The following is a 19496-nucleotide window of genomic DNA, read 5'->3' on the forward strand; positions in this document are numbered from 1 at the left end:
TTCATCGTACAATTTTCGTTCATCCTCGAAAGTCTGAAAGTGCTGCTCAGTCAGTGCGCGTCCCATAAATGAAAAGAGATGATAATTAGAATGTGCCAGATCTGGTGAATTTAGTGTGTGCGCTAGAAGATCTCAATCAAACGAAGAAATTGTATCTCAGACGACTTTAGCCAAATGTGAAGGAGCATTGTAATGCAACAGAATGATTATTGCGTCGTTCAAATTTAATATGTTTTTCTCTGGACGACGGTAACTGTTTCTTCGGGTTCCACAAGCTCGCCAGTATTCTACTCCCTTCTGATCCCATCACACATAGCATTGTCCTTTTCGCAAAAAGATTCTGTCTTTTTTCTCATAAATACGTTTATTTTATAGGCACACATAAGTTTTTCTTCGCCGTGACATCCACAATACATAGTACTTTAAACCTAATACATTTCGAATATCGTATTAGTATGTTGGTATTCATTAGTTAATCTAAGCACTGTTTTTATCAAGCGATTTGCTATTGTAAATTACATTAAATAAAATACATTTATTTTGTACATGATCTTATAACTATTTCAGGTTTGTTTGTATCAGTTCATCACTTTTAATAAATGTCATATAGTTGGCTATTGGTTGAACTCATGGAAGAGAAAACAGTCTAACATAAAATAGAACTTAAATTGGAACTCCAATAGACTTAATCAAATGATAAAGAAGTTTCATGTATGTAAGGTCACGACAAGCAAGAATGTCGCGAACTAGGACATTGGATAGTCTACCTTGAGTACACAAGGAATTTATTAGTTGAGATCTGACATCACGATACTCCACGCATGTCCAAACGACATGATCAATATCGCGATAACCTTTGCCACAAGCACAATGATTAGTTTCGGAAAGTCCAATTCGAAGGAGATGTGCATCTAATGTGTAGTGATTGGACATGAGTCTGGACATCACACGAATGAAGTCCCTACTCACATCCAGTCCCCTGAACCATGGCTTAGTCGATATTTTAGGAATAATTGAGTGCATCCATCGACCCAGATCATCTTTATCCCAAGAAGCTTGTCAGCTGGCAAGTGTTCTTTGGCCAGACGCGCTATAGAATTCGTTGAAAGCAATCGGTCTCTCATAAATTTCACCTTCAATAGCACCACGTTTGGCTAAAATATCGGCTCTTTCATTGCCTGGAATGGAGCAATGTGCCGGGACCCAAACTATTGTGATTTGATAATTATTGTTCAATATGTCGTTCAGGCCCTGTTTTATTTTTTGCCCAATAAAAACGGTTCATTTTTGCCAGCAGCATTTGAACGAATTTCAATTGCACTCAGACTTCAATTGCACTCAGACTATCTGTGAAAGATTCGGTCTGGCACTACATGTTGATGGTTGTTTTATTGTTACTCATGATTTTTTGCGCTTTGGGTTCAAACATTATATTCATTTTTCGTTGTCGGTTGCAATTCAGACTGAGCTAATCGTTTCAATATGTCTTACGTTCAATTTGTGTTGAACCGATTTACCAAACTCTCAGGTAATCGGGAAGGGTTTGCCGCGTAACATTCAATTCCTTCACCATCATTTGTCGCCAATAATTTTCGCGTTCTTCCTCAATAGCACTGACATCGCCTTTTACAAATCGCCTTAGAAACCAGCGATCACAAGTTTTATTGATTTGAGCAAGATCTTAACTAAGAATTATATGCTATTCCAATGCTTTATTTCTTTTATTGAACGAAAAAATCATCACATTTCGCAAATGCCCAAAATTCGACATACTTAATTCGAAATAGAAGTATCTTTTTAATAGTTCGTAATCAAGTAAACAATTATGACAAACTACATTTAAAACTGGCACCAAGACTAATACATCAAAAGTCCATCCAAATCCGCACCAGTATAGTCTAATACGCGTCCGAAGTGCATTTAAGTTCGCGTTTTGATGCAGAGTCAGCTTGCGCGATTCCTTGTGACAATCTTTCATCTACTGAATCTCGCCCAATATAGCGCTCAGTATAAATCATTGCGACATTTCCTTCCTCGCGCACTTTCACTTGGTAACCGTATCGGAAGGCCTGCCGCTGTGGAATTTCGGCCAACCCGAAACTCTTGAAACGAAATATTCCATGGTGCAATCTGAAGGAGCAATTGCTCAGAAAAACAATTTTTCAAAACGAAAATTGTTCTCTTCATGCCCAACTCCTAAACAAAATCAAAATCCAAAACAAAATAAAAGACATATCAACTAAATTGCTTCCTTTGTTTTTTTTTTTGTTGTTTTGACGTAGGACTATGTCTTCGTTTTCTATATAGGGAAGCAAATTTTCAAATAGAGAAATATACCCACACAAACAGTTGTTTTGAGCAATTAGACTTATTTTCAACAGCCTTTAATTGAGTATTTTTTCCCTGTTTTCAAGCCATTTTTATGGATTCCCCTTACAGAGACGACAATTTCGTATTCATAAGTTCGCTTTGTATTTCGCATAGCGCAAACACATGCAATTTTCACCCTATGCGGTTCGTTAATGACGTGGAGAAGGTTGCTATGCGCATCAGAAAGTAAACCTTCTGCGGATTTATTTCATGCGCCGTTCGCTTCGCACGAAGGACAATGATTTTCATAACAATTCCGCTCTTCAATACAGCAGTTTTTTCGTAATTTTTGCAAGCAGTTTTTTAAGCCATTTTCCAACTATTTTTGTTTGGCAGATTTAGAAAGCAGTTTTTTAACAGTTCATTCGAGTGTTGTAAACAGAGTTACCATGTTATTTTTTGAAAAATCTGTCTCTGACTCAAAAACTTATCTGGATTTGTTTGTGTCTAACTATGTACAGGAAAATTTTGAGCAGACTCATCGTCTAGAGCCCAAAGGGTAAAGATCTGGTGAGCTCTGACAAAATCTGACTTGCACTCTGTGCTAATTAACAGGTTGATATTCTGAAGATTTATTCTATGTGCCGTTCGCCGAGAGGCAATAATTTTCACTTGGATTCTATTAATTTTTCGCATTCTAGGGAAATTCTTAACGATCTTCGCCATCGAGTGCTTGATGATCTTGATCAGCACATTCCATCACTAACACCAAAAAATAAAACGGTCGTTTTCAAGACATCCAAAATCCTCAAGTATATTTCGCATAGGTACAAATAAGTATTTGTGGAAAAAACACTAAAACAAAACCGCAGCCTAAACATTAACAAAAAACTAAGAGTGATTCGATAGTTACGAATTGTTACTCTATTAATTTTACTATAATGGTTTTAACAACGGGAAACAATGAGTTTCCATACGCCATGCCATCTGTGAAATATTTGCATTACATTAAGGGGTTTCGTTTTTGGTTCAGAATAACATGGATATCGAATAAAATATGCATTTAATGATACTGAAAACAGCCGAAAATGGCAAATGAAATCTCTAACTTGGAGATCAATTTCTGACTTCGAAATAATACACATACCACAGTGGACAACGGCATAGGAAGTAGAGATCCATAAAATTTTTACTACCTCCAGCAGAATTCTTCCAGATTGGAACGTGTGCGTGTTTGCACCTATTGACGTCAATTCCACCTTTTCATAGCCATTAGCACGGAAGTAACTACCATTCCTTTTTCAATGTGTTTTGGCTTAATGTGAAAGAAAACATCCTGTTGTCTGTTTTTATTGACCGCAACTGACAACAACTTGTTCATTCAAAAATTTAAAAATTGAAATTTTCCATTTAAATGTTATCCGAACACTTTCTAATCATCAGGGTGGCGCTAATAGTCGCTTCTACAAAATTCTTCAACCACGTTCCGTACAAGTTACGCCTTTCACAACTGGGTCAGCAATTAGGAAATGGACCGACAAACTCGATGGTGCCATTTTTTTCATTGGATTGTTTAACGACTCCACATTTTCACCCACCACAAGGATTTCCACTAATCCTCACAGGATTAGGGCTCTATTACAGTGTTTATTAAGGGTATATATTTGCGTCACGTGATTAAAACCAGACTCCCAATTTCAACCCCTATCGAGGGTTTTTTTGCTTTGTCTAATGCCCAGAGTACAGCCCAACCCGAGGACAGTGTGCTTTTTGCGACCAGCATGTTATGCTACTCGAATGAAGTTGAGATAGAGAGAAAGAGGAGTACTGCTTTTGTCGCAGGTTTTTTGTCAGTGCGAAGATAATTTATTCAATATCCAGTCAAATTGGCGGCCTTTTATTCAAATTGCCAGCGCAGTGTTGTTGCTTCTAGAGGATCTGAAAATGGAATAGATTTACCCGTATTCGACATTTACTGTACAGTGAACATTTGCTACAAAATGCACCGAATGAAACGCCTAAAACTGTATAAATCCAATCATAAATAAATGGCAATTCCAAAAAATTGGACTCCCAGTTGCATCTTCGTGAAAAAATGGAAACCTTCACTCGATTATCGTTTTCTGATGAAAGATTCCAAATGAATATTCATTTTAGCAGTTGACTGTAGGCCCTACAATGCCTACTACAGGTTCAATGTAGTTTTCCTCGGAAGCCCAACCGGGACTCAACGGGATAGGCATTTAATTTGAAAATGAAATTGGAAACAGACGGAAAATAATTGAAAATGACTGCACTGTACCGTACGAATGTGCAAAGCTACGTATATACAAAGTAACAAATAACTGCATGACAAATTTCATCACAGCAGGCCTGCTTGTTATCGCTGTCGTTCCGCTGCATTGTGTTTTGGTTGTCACTGCTAAAATGCACCCGAAAAGTGATTCGAAACGGCCTACGAAATTTGTTCGTCGTTCGGCGCAAACGGTGTTGCACAAAAAACACCACCGCATTGGTTCGCAAACTTGTCCAGTTGGTGGAATTGTCATCTTTTCCGGATACATGATCATGTAAAATTTAAATGACCAGTCAGTCAAGCCTTAGTTCTCTTCAATTAACTGTCGTTTCTGTGTACGATGGCATGCATGCCGTGGAACTATTGTTTTTTTTTTCTCTGCAGAATTCAAATCACAGTTCGGATTCGGACTTTGTCATGCACAATGACAGGCTGTGCGTGGCTGATTCGTTTGCTGCTGGTTCCATTGTGTGAGTTAAAACTGAGCGAGGTATTAACTGAACAATTAAAATTTCACGGGGCAACAATTATTCTAAAAGAGCATTGGAAAGACATTTTACAGAGCAACTAGAATCCTATTACCTCGCTTTCATTCTAGAGTATCTGGTGTTGACTTATTTTTACTTAGTTAAAAATAGGGTAGTAAGACTATTTTCGATTATGTTAGGAATAATCTAAAGGCTGACTAAATTGGAACGCACAAAAAGACCTGCAATTCGTGATTCAATAAGTTTAAAATGTCCATCATTGGTTGCTTCACCGTACTTTTATTGACACTTCAAAGTTACAGCATTAGTTCGTTACATTTCTCCAGTTCGAACGAAATCTCAAATCTTCCTCATGTTGGCGCCCGCATTTGCTAGAGGTCCTTGACTATCCCGTCACCTCGTCGAAATCGCTGCAATGAAATTGCTCAGTATTTTTCGATTGGTCGAAATTCCAGACCATTTGGAGGATTCATTTTTCTTGCGGACAAAATCGATCTTGTTGGTAGTAGAGTGCCTATAACCAGAGTGACGACATCTCATCCGTAATTTTGGCAACAATTCAAAACATTCCATTAGCTTTACATTGAATTGACAGGTCGTTTGCTCGTTTGGAACTGGGAGCTGTCATTCCAAACGAACAGCTGTCGCCACTCTGATTATAGTCACTCTAGTTGGTAGTTTACCACTCCAGAACCACCTTGTAGTAATGGCAACTGGTCAAGTCAGGCCAAATGACGAGATAATATATGATTTTTCAGACATTCATCGATGTAAACTTGGGATATCATCGTCGAGGTTGTGACGAATGATTTCGTTTTAGGCCACAACTGCAATTCGCTTGCTAAATCATGGCCTTCTTCGTGAGCTTGTCGGCCAACACGAACTTGAATTTTCCCGGCACACGTCCAGTTGCGATGTAAAACTTTTGACCGAAAAGTTGCTTCAAATCGAGTTTGACGTATGTTTCGTCCATCGATCAAAGTGTGCCTTCGCAAGAAGAAAGTCGCTTAAAGACTATTCCAGAAAGTATGGACGCACTTTGATTTCGCTGTAAATAATTCACAATTGTAAGATATTCAAATTTTATTCGATATACTGATAGTATTAGACTACAATAATAGAACATTATTCTCAACATTTGCTACTTAGCCATTGTAGGCTGTCTGGCGCACCTTCTTGCGAACGTTCCTCATTAAATTCCGTACAGATTTCTTGGCGACAAGTTTTGACACTTTTTTCCAATCTTTTTCGAACATGTTTCCTAAGATGTGCCTTCGTGAATGCCTAAAATTCCTCAATTGGTCGAAGTTGTGGGCAATTCGGTGGATTCATGTGATTTGGGACGAAAGTGACATTTTTGGTAGTATACCATTCTACCGTTGATTTCGAGTAGTGGCAAGAAGCAAGATCTTGCCAGAAGACAACAGGATCCTTGTGGCTTCGAATCATGGGTAGAAGTCGTTTTTGTAAACATTCCTTGATGTACATTTCGCTGTTCATTGAAGCAGTGGTGATGAAGGGTTTCGAAATCTTATCGCAGCTACAAATTGCTTGCCAGACCATAGCTTTCTTACCAAATTTTTCGACTTCAATCGATGTCTCGGACTAGTTTAACACTTGCCCTTCTCGCACCGTATAATATTGTGGTCCCAGCAAGGATTTGTAATCGAGTTTCACGTAGGTTTCGTCCTCCATAATTATGCAGCTCAAATTTCCAGCAAGAATCGTATTTTACAGCTTTCGAACCCTATGCCTGATCGATGCTTCTTGTTTCGGACTAAATTTTGGTTGTTTCTGATCCTTATAGGTTCGAAGATTCAAACGTTCTTTACCACGAAGAACATTTGACTTCGAAGTACCCACTTTTTTGGCCACATCTCGAACTGAAACCTCCTTCTTTTGCTCGAACGCCTTCAGTAAACGTTTATCTAACTGAGGGTTAGCAGGATCTTTTTTTCGACCCGTTTTCGGTTTATCCTCAAAGGTGTTATCCTCACCGAACTTCCTGTGCAGCGCCCTTGGCAAATTATCCTTCGAATTTGCTAATATTGTAGAAAAAGTAGGAAATTGTGAAGGAAACTCTCATATCAGCGTAGCTGCAACCTTCAAGTATAAAATTTGTTATTGAAGCGTGCACATTTTCGAGCATTAGTCATCGCAACGATGTTTAAGAAATTTTGTTATAAAACCATAGACAGTTCCGTCAGCGCAGCAATGTTGTAAAACAAAAACTATTGTTATAAAACCATAGACAGTTCCAAGCATTAGTCAGCGCAGCAATGTTGTAAAAACAAAGTTATATTTTTTTACGGACACTGCCTCTGGCCTAGCGACAGTGGTTTCGGCTTTCGGTAGAACTTCGGGAGAAAGTCGGATGAACTTTCTACTTGAAATCACAAGCTCGGCTTGTACTAAAATCTTCGGGCTTCACCCGAAAGTAAATGTTAGGAGCTTAAAAACCCATAGTTGGGAAGAGTTAGGAACCAGTTCAGTCTCAGAGTGCGCGGAAAATATACGTTAGTCTCGGGCGTCGGCCCGTAGACAAGTTAGGAGCAGTTCAGTTTTACAGAGTGCGGTAACTAGGCGCTAGTCACGGGAGTCGACCCGTGGACAAATTAGGTAGTCTTGCTTCGAGTATTCGGGTTAGTTCAGTTCGGAGTGTAATACAGTAGCCGTAGGAATATGCGTGCATAGGTGAGGTTTGAGTATCAAGTGACCTCAAAATCAAGTAAGAAATATTGTTTATAATGGGATATATATTAGATTTCGGAAGGCACCTAAAGAATTGAGTGAAAGATTGCTGTAATGAGTGAAGATTTAACAGTTTCATGTGCAGGTTTGATATTCACATGCAAAAGAAAAATAGTTAGACACAGCCATTGTTCGTGTTAGGGTAGTGTTGATAATATACGACAACAAAAATATGTGTTGAAGAATAACTTATTTTATTAATGTAAACAAGTAAATGTGGAGACATATATCCGACGAGTTCACCATGAAGTGTTGTGAATAGTTGAAACTCAGAAAAGGTGAATTTCGTGATATTAATCTCAAATACGCGGATGAATCAATACAATGACATAAAAGAGAAACCGAATTGGAGAGTGTTACTCCGTATAGAACTGAAAGAAACATCCTTCTTCGTTATTCCTCTTCCGCCACCGCTCGGCCGGGAGATTGCAAGTGGTGACAGCGATACGTGCTATAGCAGCAAGGACACGCCAGGACTACGAGCGAGGATTTCGGAATTGAGGATGTTGGGCGAAGTTGTATTAGTATGGTGAGTCTCTATTATTTTACTTATTTTTTTTTCTCGTAGTTTTGATTACGTAATGTTGCTACTTATTGTGAGCGCTAAATCATAAAAAAATAAAGATGGCATTAGCGCGAAAATTTTTCTGATTTGTTTAGCTCGCGCTCGCAAGGACCAATATTATTTTTCTAACTACATTACTCACAATCCATCAACTGGTAAACGATATCAGAACTCTTTCTCATGCCTACAGCGGGTTTCTAGAACAGTTATATACATTCCGTTGTTGAGTCATTTGGCAAGCAATAAATTTGTTCAAGTTTCCTTGAAAACTGCGGACGTATAGATTACGCTCACAGTTGATTTGTTTACGTTTTGACCACGGTCAATACGAGCGCAGGTGTTGAAGAAAAAAAAAAACAACACCGCGATAATACTTACAAAAGTGGCCACACTAGCATAAAGGCCTAAGAAGTTTTTTTTCTGCCTTCGTTGAAAAAAAACACGAATATCACGACCAGCGGAACAGTTAGCACTGGTGTAATGATTGTAAGGTCAAGGTGACTATCCGAAACCAACGCGTATGAGCGAAGGAATCGGCAATCTGACGCATCATTTTGCAAATAAGCAAAGGTAGCCGTCTGACATAACAAAACAAGTCAGCGAGCTAGGCACCAAGAGTGCATGCCACGAAGTAGATATTCAAAACGGTGGTGAACCAACCCGTATGGGCGGAGCCTATAGCAAAATGCGTTGCTAGGTAACACACCAAAAACAATCGCGGCCATATTTGCGGCTAAAAGTCGGGCAACCGAAATAAGAACATAGCACGAAAAAAAACGGTATATGACAATAATAATAATAAACCGACATTGACTTTGAGTCGCGTACGGTAAACTATAATGTTAAACCACGAGTATGATACGATGCGCTGTTGAAGCCTATGCCGTCGACCCTTATAACGGAATTAACAAAGACAGTTTGGTTTGCGCACACGGCGGGCATGACAAATTTGAGAGCACCGAGTTGGGCTGGCTCGATAATAAACAAAAAAAATGCCAATGCGAACGAAATTCGACCACGCAGGGCTCGTAGCAGTTAAAGCTTCATATTATACAATGACCAGTAATTTAAAACTAGGTCAAGTTTGTTTACGTGAATGAATGTCGACCATAACCACGGTCAAGAATCAAGATTGTAATTATTTACAGCAAAAATGAATATCGTCCAGGGGGATTCATTTCAGCATTTTCTAAACATACGGCAAGCCAAATAATAATTTTGAGGCTTGACAGAGATATCATAGTACGAGAATCAAATTCAAACAAGCATGGAATTTCAATTCCCTAAAGCGGAAGCACTGCAGTGCATTCCGGAGTTCGATGGAACTACCGAACAGTTAGATTCGTTCATCTATCATATTGAACATTTCGAAAAACAATTCCCAGAAGAGACATCTAGAGACGATCTGATCTACGTAATATTATTGAAGTTAAAAAAAGAAGCAGCAGCTAGATTACTGCACATAAAAGCCGAAAATTGGCCTAAAATCAAAGAAAATCTTATTCGCAAATTTGGAGAAATCGAAAGAATCGAAGACGTTGTTTTAAAAATAGAAACTTTGCGGCAAGAACCCAATGAACCATTCAAAAATTACAAAAAGCGCATAATGAAAATTAAAGAGCAGTTGGACAATTACAATGAAGGGTGCTTTGCTCGGGAATCGCCAATGGAAGTCAGTCTAAGACTACATTGCTTAGCAGGCTTATACAACGACGAATTGAAACGAATGGCACAAGGCCACAAAAAAAGACATTGTATGAGTTACTGGAGTATTTAGAAGAAATTGATATGGAACGAAAACATATCAAAGTACTTGAACATAGACTTCAAGCAACAGAGCTGGGCTATAGAGTCCTTATGAGGAATCAAAAGTTTAGAACTAACGAAGGGTACCAATATGAAAACAATGAGTATCAGCAAAACTACGATTTAATAAATCGGTATGATAATAGAAAACACTACGAAAATAATGTGAAACAATTATGGGTAAACTGCATGACATACAGTAATAGAAAAATATTTCGAAGATTTGATCATAATATCAGGACCAGAAATATGCCTGATCAAATGAGATATGGAGCATCAAGAACTCCGAATGCAAATTTAGCCAAGCAAACACGTAAAATGTAAAATTGGGATCGATACGGGGAGAATGAAAATGGCGATAACAGAAAACCAATGAAGAATGATGTGTACAAAAAACGAAAAGAAGGGATATGGGTCAAATTACATAAGACGAAAGACAACGAATTTATGATGTTGTTGAGATCGGCAAACGAACCAAATAACGAGATGCGGTTGCTGGTAGACACTGGAGCACCTGGCAACTTGATAAGTAGACGAAATGCAGAGTACATGGGAGCATATACAATTAATGAAAACGAAATCATAGAATATTCCGGGGTAACAGGTACTGTTAGAAAAACATTAGGTACCGTAGAACTAAACTTCATCATCGCAGGAAGACTTTTCCAAACGAAGTTTGACGTAGTGGAGAATTTGACTCAAGGGGGTATTTTGGGAATGACATTTATGAATAAGTATGTGACTAGCATACACAATGACCAAGGTTGGATACGCTTACGGAAAATACCTCTAACCTTTGAAACAGAATCATATGAAGCTCATCAGAAACAGGAGAAGAGAGTCGAAAAATATGAGGCAGAGAACAATGTCAAAATACAGGAAAAATACCAAGCGTATGATCAATCCAAGCTTAGTCCACAGGGTACGCAGTGTACAGAAACGACTAAAAATTATAAAGACGTTATTGTGAATTACAAAACAAATAAAAATTTAAATAAGAAACAAATTTATTACTTTTCTGACTGTGGAAAAAGACCCATCCCCTTTTCGTTATTCTTCTTCCGCCACCGCTCGGCCGGGAGATTGCAAGCGTATTGTCGACAGACGGGTTGTCGACCTGTATCTACGGGTTAAAAAAAGGTGCGCGGTACCTCAACAAAAAAATATATAAGTAAACATAAAAACCTCTCGATTAATGGAAAAGTACACGAGATAACATATAGACGAATAAATATATCGCAGAAACACTTAAATGCATAGGAAAAAAAACATAGATTCAATTAATTGAAAGAACATGTATGATATCGAAAAAAAAATTTACGAAGCACAATGCGATTATGGAAAAAAAAATATATACAAATAATAACAATCATAGAATAGACAATAGATCACGTAATGCGTATATAAAAATAATAATGATAATAACAATCATAGAATAGAAAAATGATTACACTAAAGGCACAGAATCATACAAAATGAATAAAAGTTTTTTTTTTGGAGTCCCGAACTGTGTGTGTGCCCGAAAATAGTCGTCGCAGAAGGAAGGATGTCAGTAGCTTAGCCAAGCTACCTAAGAGAACGAGAGGGTGTGATCGGATGCGGTGGCAAGTTGAAGACAAAGGGAACCGGGGAATCACCAAGATGTCAGAAGGAAGAACAGCAGAGCTGAAAAAAAAAATCGAGGCCGGAATTGCGAAAAAATTTAACATGGAAGACGTAATAACAAATCAAAATAATGGCAACGCTACAAATTGCCACATCAACAAGTACAAATGATAACAAAACAAGAAGGAAGTAAATGCAGTCAACACAGTTAAAGATGACTTGCATGGGTATGCCACAACGTTACAAATTGCTACCCCATATTTTACTCAGTGAGCATCGTCAAAAGCTCAACTGAGTACCATAAACCAATATATGAAAATCAAGGTTTATTAATACGTGAAAATTTAAACAATTGGTTGTTTAAAAATACACTACGAAGAAAATAACCACGAAATCAAATGAAATGCATAAAAGCTGCTAGGAGCCGCAACACATTGTATCCAACGAGAAGCCATGATGCGAAGCAACAATACAGAATACCAATATATGAATAATCATCAAAGAAGCTTCATCACATATATTTTTACGGAACTATTATTACTACTGGCAGTAATCTCAATGAGGCCCAAAACGCAAAGGAGTCAATGATCAATTTTCAACTATGCCCAATGAAGCGAGTACATTAACAACGAGAAGCCCTAACACGTATCACCAACACAGAAGAAAAGCTATTAGGAACGAGAACGACACGGAACCCAGAGTCCGAGACTAGCAACCGTTCGATCACCCCACAGATAAAGTAACTATAGAAGCATACCATGGGACAGGATGGCATCAGAGGAGAGCACACACACACGGACCACCGTAAGGTTAGGAAATTTAATTTGCGTATAGCCAAAACATGTAAACAAGTCCGGCAATAGTAATTAGAAACACAGAAATTTGTGATCCAGCTACAAACCTTAATGTTATAAACCAGCGCATTCGACTTGATGTCAACCCTTCAGGTAACATCAAGCTCAGTAAGTAAGGGGGCATGCAGCGCCCTTAGCAAATTATCCTTCGAATTTGCTAATATTGTAGAAAAAGTAGGAAATTGTGAAGGAAACTCTCATATCAGCGTAGCTGCAACCTTCAAGTATAAAATTTGTTATTGAAGCGTGCACATTTTCGAGCATTAGTCATCGCAACGATGTTTAAGAAATTTTGTTATAAAACCATAGACAGTTCCGTCAGCGCAGCAATGTTGTAAAACAAAAACTATTGTTATAAAACCATAGACAGTTCCAAGCATTAGTCAGCGCAGCAATGTTGTAAAAACAAAGTTATATTTTTTTACGGACACTGCCTCTGGCCTAGCGACAGTGGTTTCGGCTTTCGGTAGAACTTCGGGAGAAAGTCGGATGAACTTTCTACTTGAAATCACAAGCTCGGCTTGTACTAAAATCTTCGGGCTTCACCCGAAAGTAAATGTTAGGAGCTTAAAAACCCATAGTTGGGAAGAGTTAGGAACCAGTTCAGTCTCAGAGTGCGCGGAAAATATACGTTAGTCTCGGGCGTCGGCCCGTAGACAAGTTAGGAGCAGTTCAGTTTTACAGAGTGCGGTAACTAGGCGCTAGTCACGGGAGTCGACCCGTGGACAAATTAGGTAGTCTTGCTTCGAGTATTCGGTTAGTTCAGTTGTAAAGAGCGCGCGGTAAATGGCCGGTAGTCTCGTAGATTCGACTCGCAGATAAGTTAGGCCGCCGCGTCCGAGTTCTCGTGTTAATAAACGTTTTCTTTAGTGATATCAATTCGGGTATAAAATCGTTGCAAAGAAGAGAATTCGCAGAATATGTGTGGCAGAAACAGTTTCTGAATAGTGATAAATAGAATCAAATATCGAAGTTGTAAGCTGACTCTAAGGAATAAGATAGATTGTGTGAACAAAACATATAGCACAAGAAGCATAGACCAGTACAGACCCACTGTAGTGACATCGAGAAAAGATAACGAGTGGTAACAGTTTTGCGAAAAATTTGCTACAAGACGTTATTGTGAATTACAAAACAAATAAAAATTTAAATAAGAAACAAATTTATTACTTTTCTGACTGTGGAAAAAGACCCATCCCCTTTTCGTTATTCTTCTTCCGCCACCGCTCGGCCGGGAGATTGCACCTGATTGCATTTCGCACAACTTTTTCACTTACTCCTTCCATTTTTGCTATCTTTCTCAGTGACAGTCCGCGTTCTGTGCACCATTTGTACACAATTTTTCGACGTTGTTCTGCTGAAAGTCCACGCATTTCGAAACAAACTAATGAAAACGAATAAACAACTGCACAAGTGGTTAGAGAAGAGTGTAAACAACAGGACGCAGCCATAAAAATTGACAGATTCTGAACCATTGCGAAATGGCAGCGGTTTTTGGTTGCGTCCATACTTTCTAAGACAGTCTTTAGATGGTTTGACGTTTGGTCAATTCACGTAAACCTTATTTGGTGACTATTCATTCTAGGGGATGTTCGTATAACATTCATTTTCGTCACATAAAATATTCAATTTGACATTTGAAACCATTTTACGTGATTTTTCAAGTAAATCGAACGTGAATGTTGATTTGAGTGTAGTTTTAGTTGCATGTATTCAGAACAAATTCAGCAGTTAAAAGTTCTGTATGGAAGATCTATAATAGAACAGAAACTGGAACAATCGTGTCCCCTGCAAGCCGTTCTAGTTTTATTTATTCGACCAGTTCTTTTGTCAAATTTAAAACTGGTCTACGATGCCGTTCTATTTTTTGTATATTTGAAACACGAGTAAAACACTGCTGGGGTTACCAGTTTTTCTTGTTATAAAATCCAGATTTAAATTTTGTAACTGACATAAATTATGCATCTAGGACTAAAACACTCCTGAACATGCCCTTATTGTTATAGCGTTGAGTTCCGCTTGCGATTCTGTGTCGCTCTATGGTTTTACCAGTATACGATTTCGTTGCAAGCCGTAAAAATTTTGTTATTGTAAAACGGCTTTCTGTAATTGAAACTGAATATTAATCTTATTCAGTACTGTTCTAGTTCTTGATGCATAATTTATATCAGTTACAAAATTTAAATCTGGATTTTTCAACAAGAAAAACTGGCAGCCCCAGCAGTGTTTTACTCGTGTTTCAAATATACAAAAAACAGAACGGCATCGTAGACCAGTTTTAAATTTGACAGAAGAACTGGTCGAATAAATAAAACTAGAACGGTTTGCTATGGGGGTACAACATACCAGAACTAGTTTTAATCCTTCCCATTCCCAAGCTTATTTAACATCAGCAGACGAATGTGAGCAAATTACATTTGATCAAAGTAAGCCTGTCAGAGCATCCAATCGGTTTGTATCTCTTCTCGTGCCGGGCTGCAACCTTCCTCTGACATGTTTCATGTTTGAGAGTGAAGCGTTAGCAATCATTTTGTTCATATGCATTGGCAATATAACGCCGAGCTAATTTAACCTAATGCGCCTCTCTTCGAAATCATCTAAAACAGCCTGTCAGCTGTCACCTGCACGGTAAAGTGTGATTCCAGTCTGAGCTCACAATAATGATCTGACAGTGCTGCATCCGGTGGAGATACTAGTGAGACCCATTAACAAAATTTGTTTAATTAGATCTCAGTTTTCCTAGAGTAAAACATGTTCAAATAATTGTATGCAATTGCATGGCTCAAATTCTGTGCATATTTTCATATCCTCGAAAGAAGTATTTTTTTATGCGTGTGTGAGAGTCACCCTATCAAACACACTTCCACTATCCGTTCCATTCGCAGGAACTCTCAGGCTTCACCGCAGAAGGAATGGCGGGATGCGAATAGGATACATTGTTTGCACTCGCCTTTTAAATTGGATTTCGATATCATTTCTCATTTCCATCGCACCGGCAAGGGTTTGACGCTTGAAGTTGAAGTCGAAGGAAATTTGATATCCTCTCTAACCTCTCCAGCAGTTGCCACTTGAATCTTGGACTAGAGTTTCCGTGATGATGGCAGAGGCAAAAATTACATTTGACGTCAACATCAACGCGTGTCCATTTATCGTCGTAGGGTTGCTATGATTGCTGCCAAGACTGCTAGACTTCAGAACAAATAAGCCGCCTTCGATTGTATAGCTTAATCAAATAAATTACGAAATTCAAAACGATACAAACGTGAATGGAAGGGGTAAATTGATGCGAATAAAAGTTTTTTTTCCCGTATTTCAGAATTCTCAGTAGAAATTAAGATCTTCCGAGTGACGAGCGAACGAAATACCATGCGGCATCTTCAACCCAAACACCGATGTAGATACTGCATCGGTGTTCTTAGAAGGTTGATCCCCTCCTATTAAATTCTAAGTGTGGGAACCCTATCCTAGCCACGAGGCAGTATATTTGCGATTGGGAAAACGAATAATATACTCAATAGGTTGAGGGGGAAAAAGTGAGTCATGTAACTGGAACTACATCCCCTTTCAGAAAAACTAATGTTTCACTGAAATAATACAGTCCACAAGCAAATGGGATTCCCCCTCCCCAAATTGTTACAGGAAAAAAACAAACCATTCACACACTGAACTAATGTTGCAAATATGTTTCTCTTTCCCCTTCCCTACAGAATATGAAGGATCCCCGCGACGTTTCGGATTAAGTCTGAACGAGGATAGTCCGTCGTACTACATTCCGTCAAATTTCAAGCTCAACTTGACTTCCCCATCGCTACTGACACCGCCGCGTCCTGGTTTTCCGCAGCGGGTGATACCGCCGTCGTCGGTAAATAATAATAACACTAGCAGTACGAGTGCGGAAACAACTTCCACGTCAACGAGTAATACCAACAGCACCGTGCACCAGTACCATCCGACGCGGTCACCGACGCTACTTGAGCAGGTCAGTTCGGGGCTCAATGGTTCGGTAACGTTCGACGCCAATGCATTTCTGAGTGAGTTCGACGCCAAACGGGCCGCCATCAGTGCCAGCACAATCGACGTGTCCAGCAGTGGCACTTCGGCTGTAACCTCAGGTGGTCACGAGATCAACAAACTGAACGTGATACGACTGGAGAACGATTACGGCGGTAAGGAGTTGGTAGAGCCTCCGGCAGATGTTCCTACGAAAAGGGCCACCCCCGATATTAAGCCGACGCTGGGACTTACCTGCACCACGGCTGACGATAATCCGACGTTGGGTGCCGGTTCGTTCACCACACCGCTCACTGCCTCGTCTACCTTTGACTATCTGTATGAGTTTTCCGAAACGCGAAAAGTGCTGGAAGAGTTTTTCAAGTGTCCCACCACCGAGGATGTGGAAAAGGCTTTCGAGAAGTTTAGCGACTACAACGAGAGTGGAGATGACGTCGAGAGTCTGGTAAGTGTACAGAGCGTTTTCCCGAGTTACATAGATTGTGCGAAACATTGTCAGCGAGTAACTGGCAGATTTTCGAATTGCTGTTTGCGGACGACGCCCTCGAGTGGCATTTAAATAGACTTGGTAGAAAGCCGTAATAGTTGAAAGCGGCAGCTCGTTAAAATGTCGGAAAATTTTCTGTGTCAGATATTTTTTTTCGCTAGATATGTTTCAGTTGTGATTGTACTTGTAATTTAGTCGAATTGATTGCACTGATTGATATTACTGTAAAACTTCTAAATTGTCTAAATGTTTTTCAAACAATTGACTAAGTCAAACTTTAAGTAGAACGCGAATTATTCGAACTTTTGTTAAAATCTGACAGTTCATTGGCTATTTCCTCGGTTGTAAAATTAAAAGTAAAACATGTTTTTAAAAACAGAGCGGTATATTCAGAACTTTTGAAAATTGGCTTCTGTGCAGTTTGTTTTTATAATCCATAGTCAAAGTGATTACCTTAACAAAAAGTTGTTAAGTTGTTGCCGAACCACAAGCAGAAGCCTTCAAATATAGCTAAATAAAAATACTATATGTTAGAAATTATTCTGTCAACTTAATTTCAAAGGTTTCACAGTTTCGTAGCCTCCCAATAAATTTTATCCGTATCCGACTTCCGGATTCGGAATAACGGAGTAAAATTTACAAAAGGAATTTCAATAAAAGTAGCAATGAAAGAATGAAATTCTAAAGTGTGCACACAAATTTCTAATTATCAGAGACAACTGAACCAATTTTATAAAATTCCTGGATTCAATTCTGATCCGATCTCCGGTTCCGGAATTACAGAATGAAGAGTATTGGAAATTTCAAACTGAGCGGCAATGCAAAACTCGGAGAACTATTTCAAAACTGAGCTTAAATCAATCCAAACGGCAGTACCAATTCCCGGCTTCCATAAACATCGGACACCGTAATAGTTCCGGCTCCAGAATTACAGGGTGAATAGTGTTTGTTGCGGATACTACTTCCAGTTTCGAGACTACAAGGTGTTTTTATTTGTAGATTTGGCTAGTTTACGCCCGAGCAAACTTTTCTGTTTCTACTCAATGAACAAGTATACTTTAGCATTCTCCAGTAATATTTATGATGGTATGACATTAAAACAGGTTTTTTATGAAATTAAAAAGACTGCTATGAAATTTTATCCAAATTCAATTTCTGGTTCCGGAATAGTATGGTAAAGTGTGCCTTAAAATATGCACTTGATTTCCTTAAATACTGCTGTACCAACTCGCAAGCTTAGATTAATATAAAAGAACTCATAGTCTCATAGGCTGCTATTGTATTATGCCCTAACTTCCGGCTTCGGAGTAACGAGGTACAATGTGATCAAAAGCAAAAAAAGTGCCTACGATTTTTTCGGGAAGCGCTGGACCAATATTCGCATACTAAGATTAAAATTAAAGGTAACATGAACTGCTATTGAATTATATACAAACCCAGCTTCCCGTTCCGATGCAAAAGAATGATAAAAATTCGCTCCATTTCCGCGAACACCGATGAACCGATTCATTCAAATTTTTTTTAAATGTTAGGTCTTATGGTGACATAGTTTACTGAAAAATTTTATACGGAACCGACTTCCAGTTTCGGAAATATAAGATTCAACCCGTCATTGATACAGTGCTAAAAACTTTCAATATTGTAAGTGTTGTTTCACGATTTAACTAAAATATCTGTTGATTTCGAAATAACCATTTAAGCAAACGAAATTGCTGTATTCAAAGGCTGTCATTTGGTGAAGAACATAGACGGCAAAACGCAGAACAAAAAGCCTCTCCATTTCACCAGAAACGGTTTTAATTGAAAATTTTCAATGGCAAATGAACGTCATTCATGTCAGTTACGTAGTGGCCATTTCATGTAAGTGAAAGTATTCAGAAGAATATAAGAGTTAATTGTAAAACACGTTCTCCATATATTAAATAGATATTCCCACATTATAAATGTTTTAATTTCATCTGCGTGTAATGTATTTTAAAACAATTCATGTTAATGTAAACGCTTAGCTCTGCTGAAGTGAAGTCGTACTACAGTTTCATTTCTATACACGGAACGACCGGAATCAGCATTTTCGCGAAAAATTTAGTTGATTTGCTGATTTTCGTTAGTTATTTTTTGAGACAACTAAAAAAATCTTACTTTTGCTAATTTAGATTTTTTATTCTCATTTCCTTAATAATAATAAAATATTTGCTGAAATGACTATTTTTTTTAGTTGAATTCACAAATTAAACGTGCTGTCATTTCTTAGCTAAGGCACATTTCATTTCCATTCAACTAATTTTTTAGTTGAATTAAAGAAATAAAATGTTGTTTTCAACCA

The 19496-nt window shown here is 38.4% G+C and overlaps 1 protein-coding gene across 8 annotated transcripts in view; it reads left to right on the plus strand.

Moving 5' to 3' along the window:
- The window catches only part of LOC131425693 (uncharacterized), an 88579-nt gene that overhangs the window by 39793 nt on the left and 29290 nt on the right, over positions 1-19496 (plus strand). For all 8 annotated transcript variants that reach the window (XR_009229015.1, XR_009229021.1, XR_009229018.1 and 5 more), the window contains one exon: positions 16383-17131. Coding sequence is in view for 1 of the 8 variants with exons in the window: in XM_058587765.1 (XP_058443748.1) it covers positions 16383-17131 (749 nt within the window). In the remaining 7 variants the exon portion in view is untranslated. The remainder of the gene's footprint in view (positions 1-16382; positions 17132-19496) is intronic.

The sequence above is a fragment of the Malaya genurostris genome, chromosome 1, assembly GCF_030247185.1.
Source record: "Malaya genurostris strain Urasoe2022 chromosome 1, Malgen_1.1, whole genome shotgun sequence".
Lineage (NCBI taxonomy): Eukaryota > Metazoa > Arthropoda > Insecta > Diptera > Culicidae > Malaya > Malaya genurostris.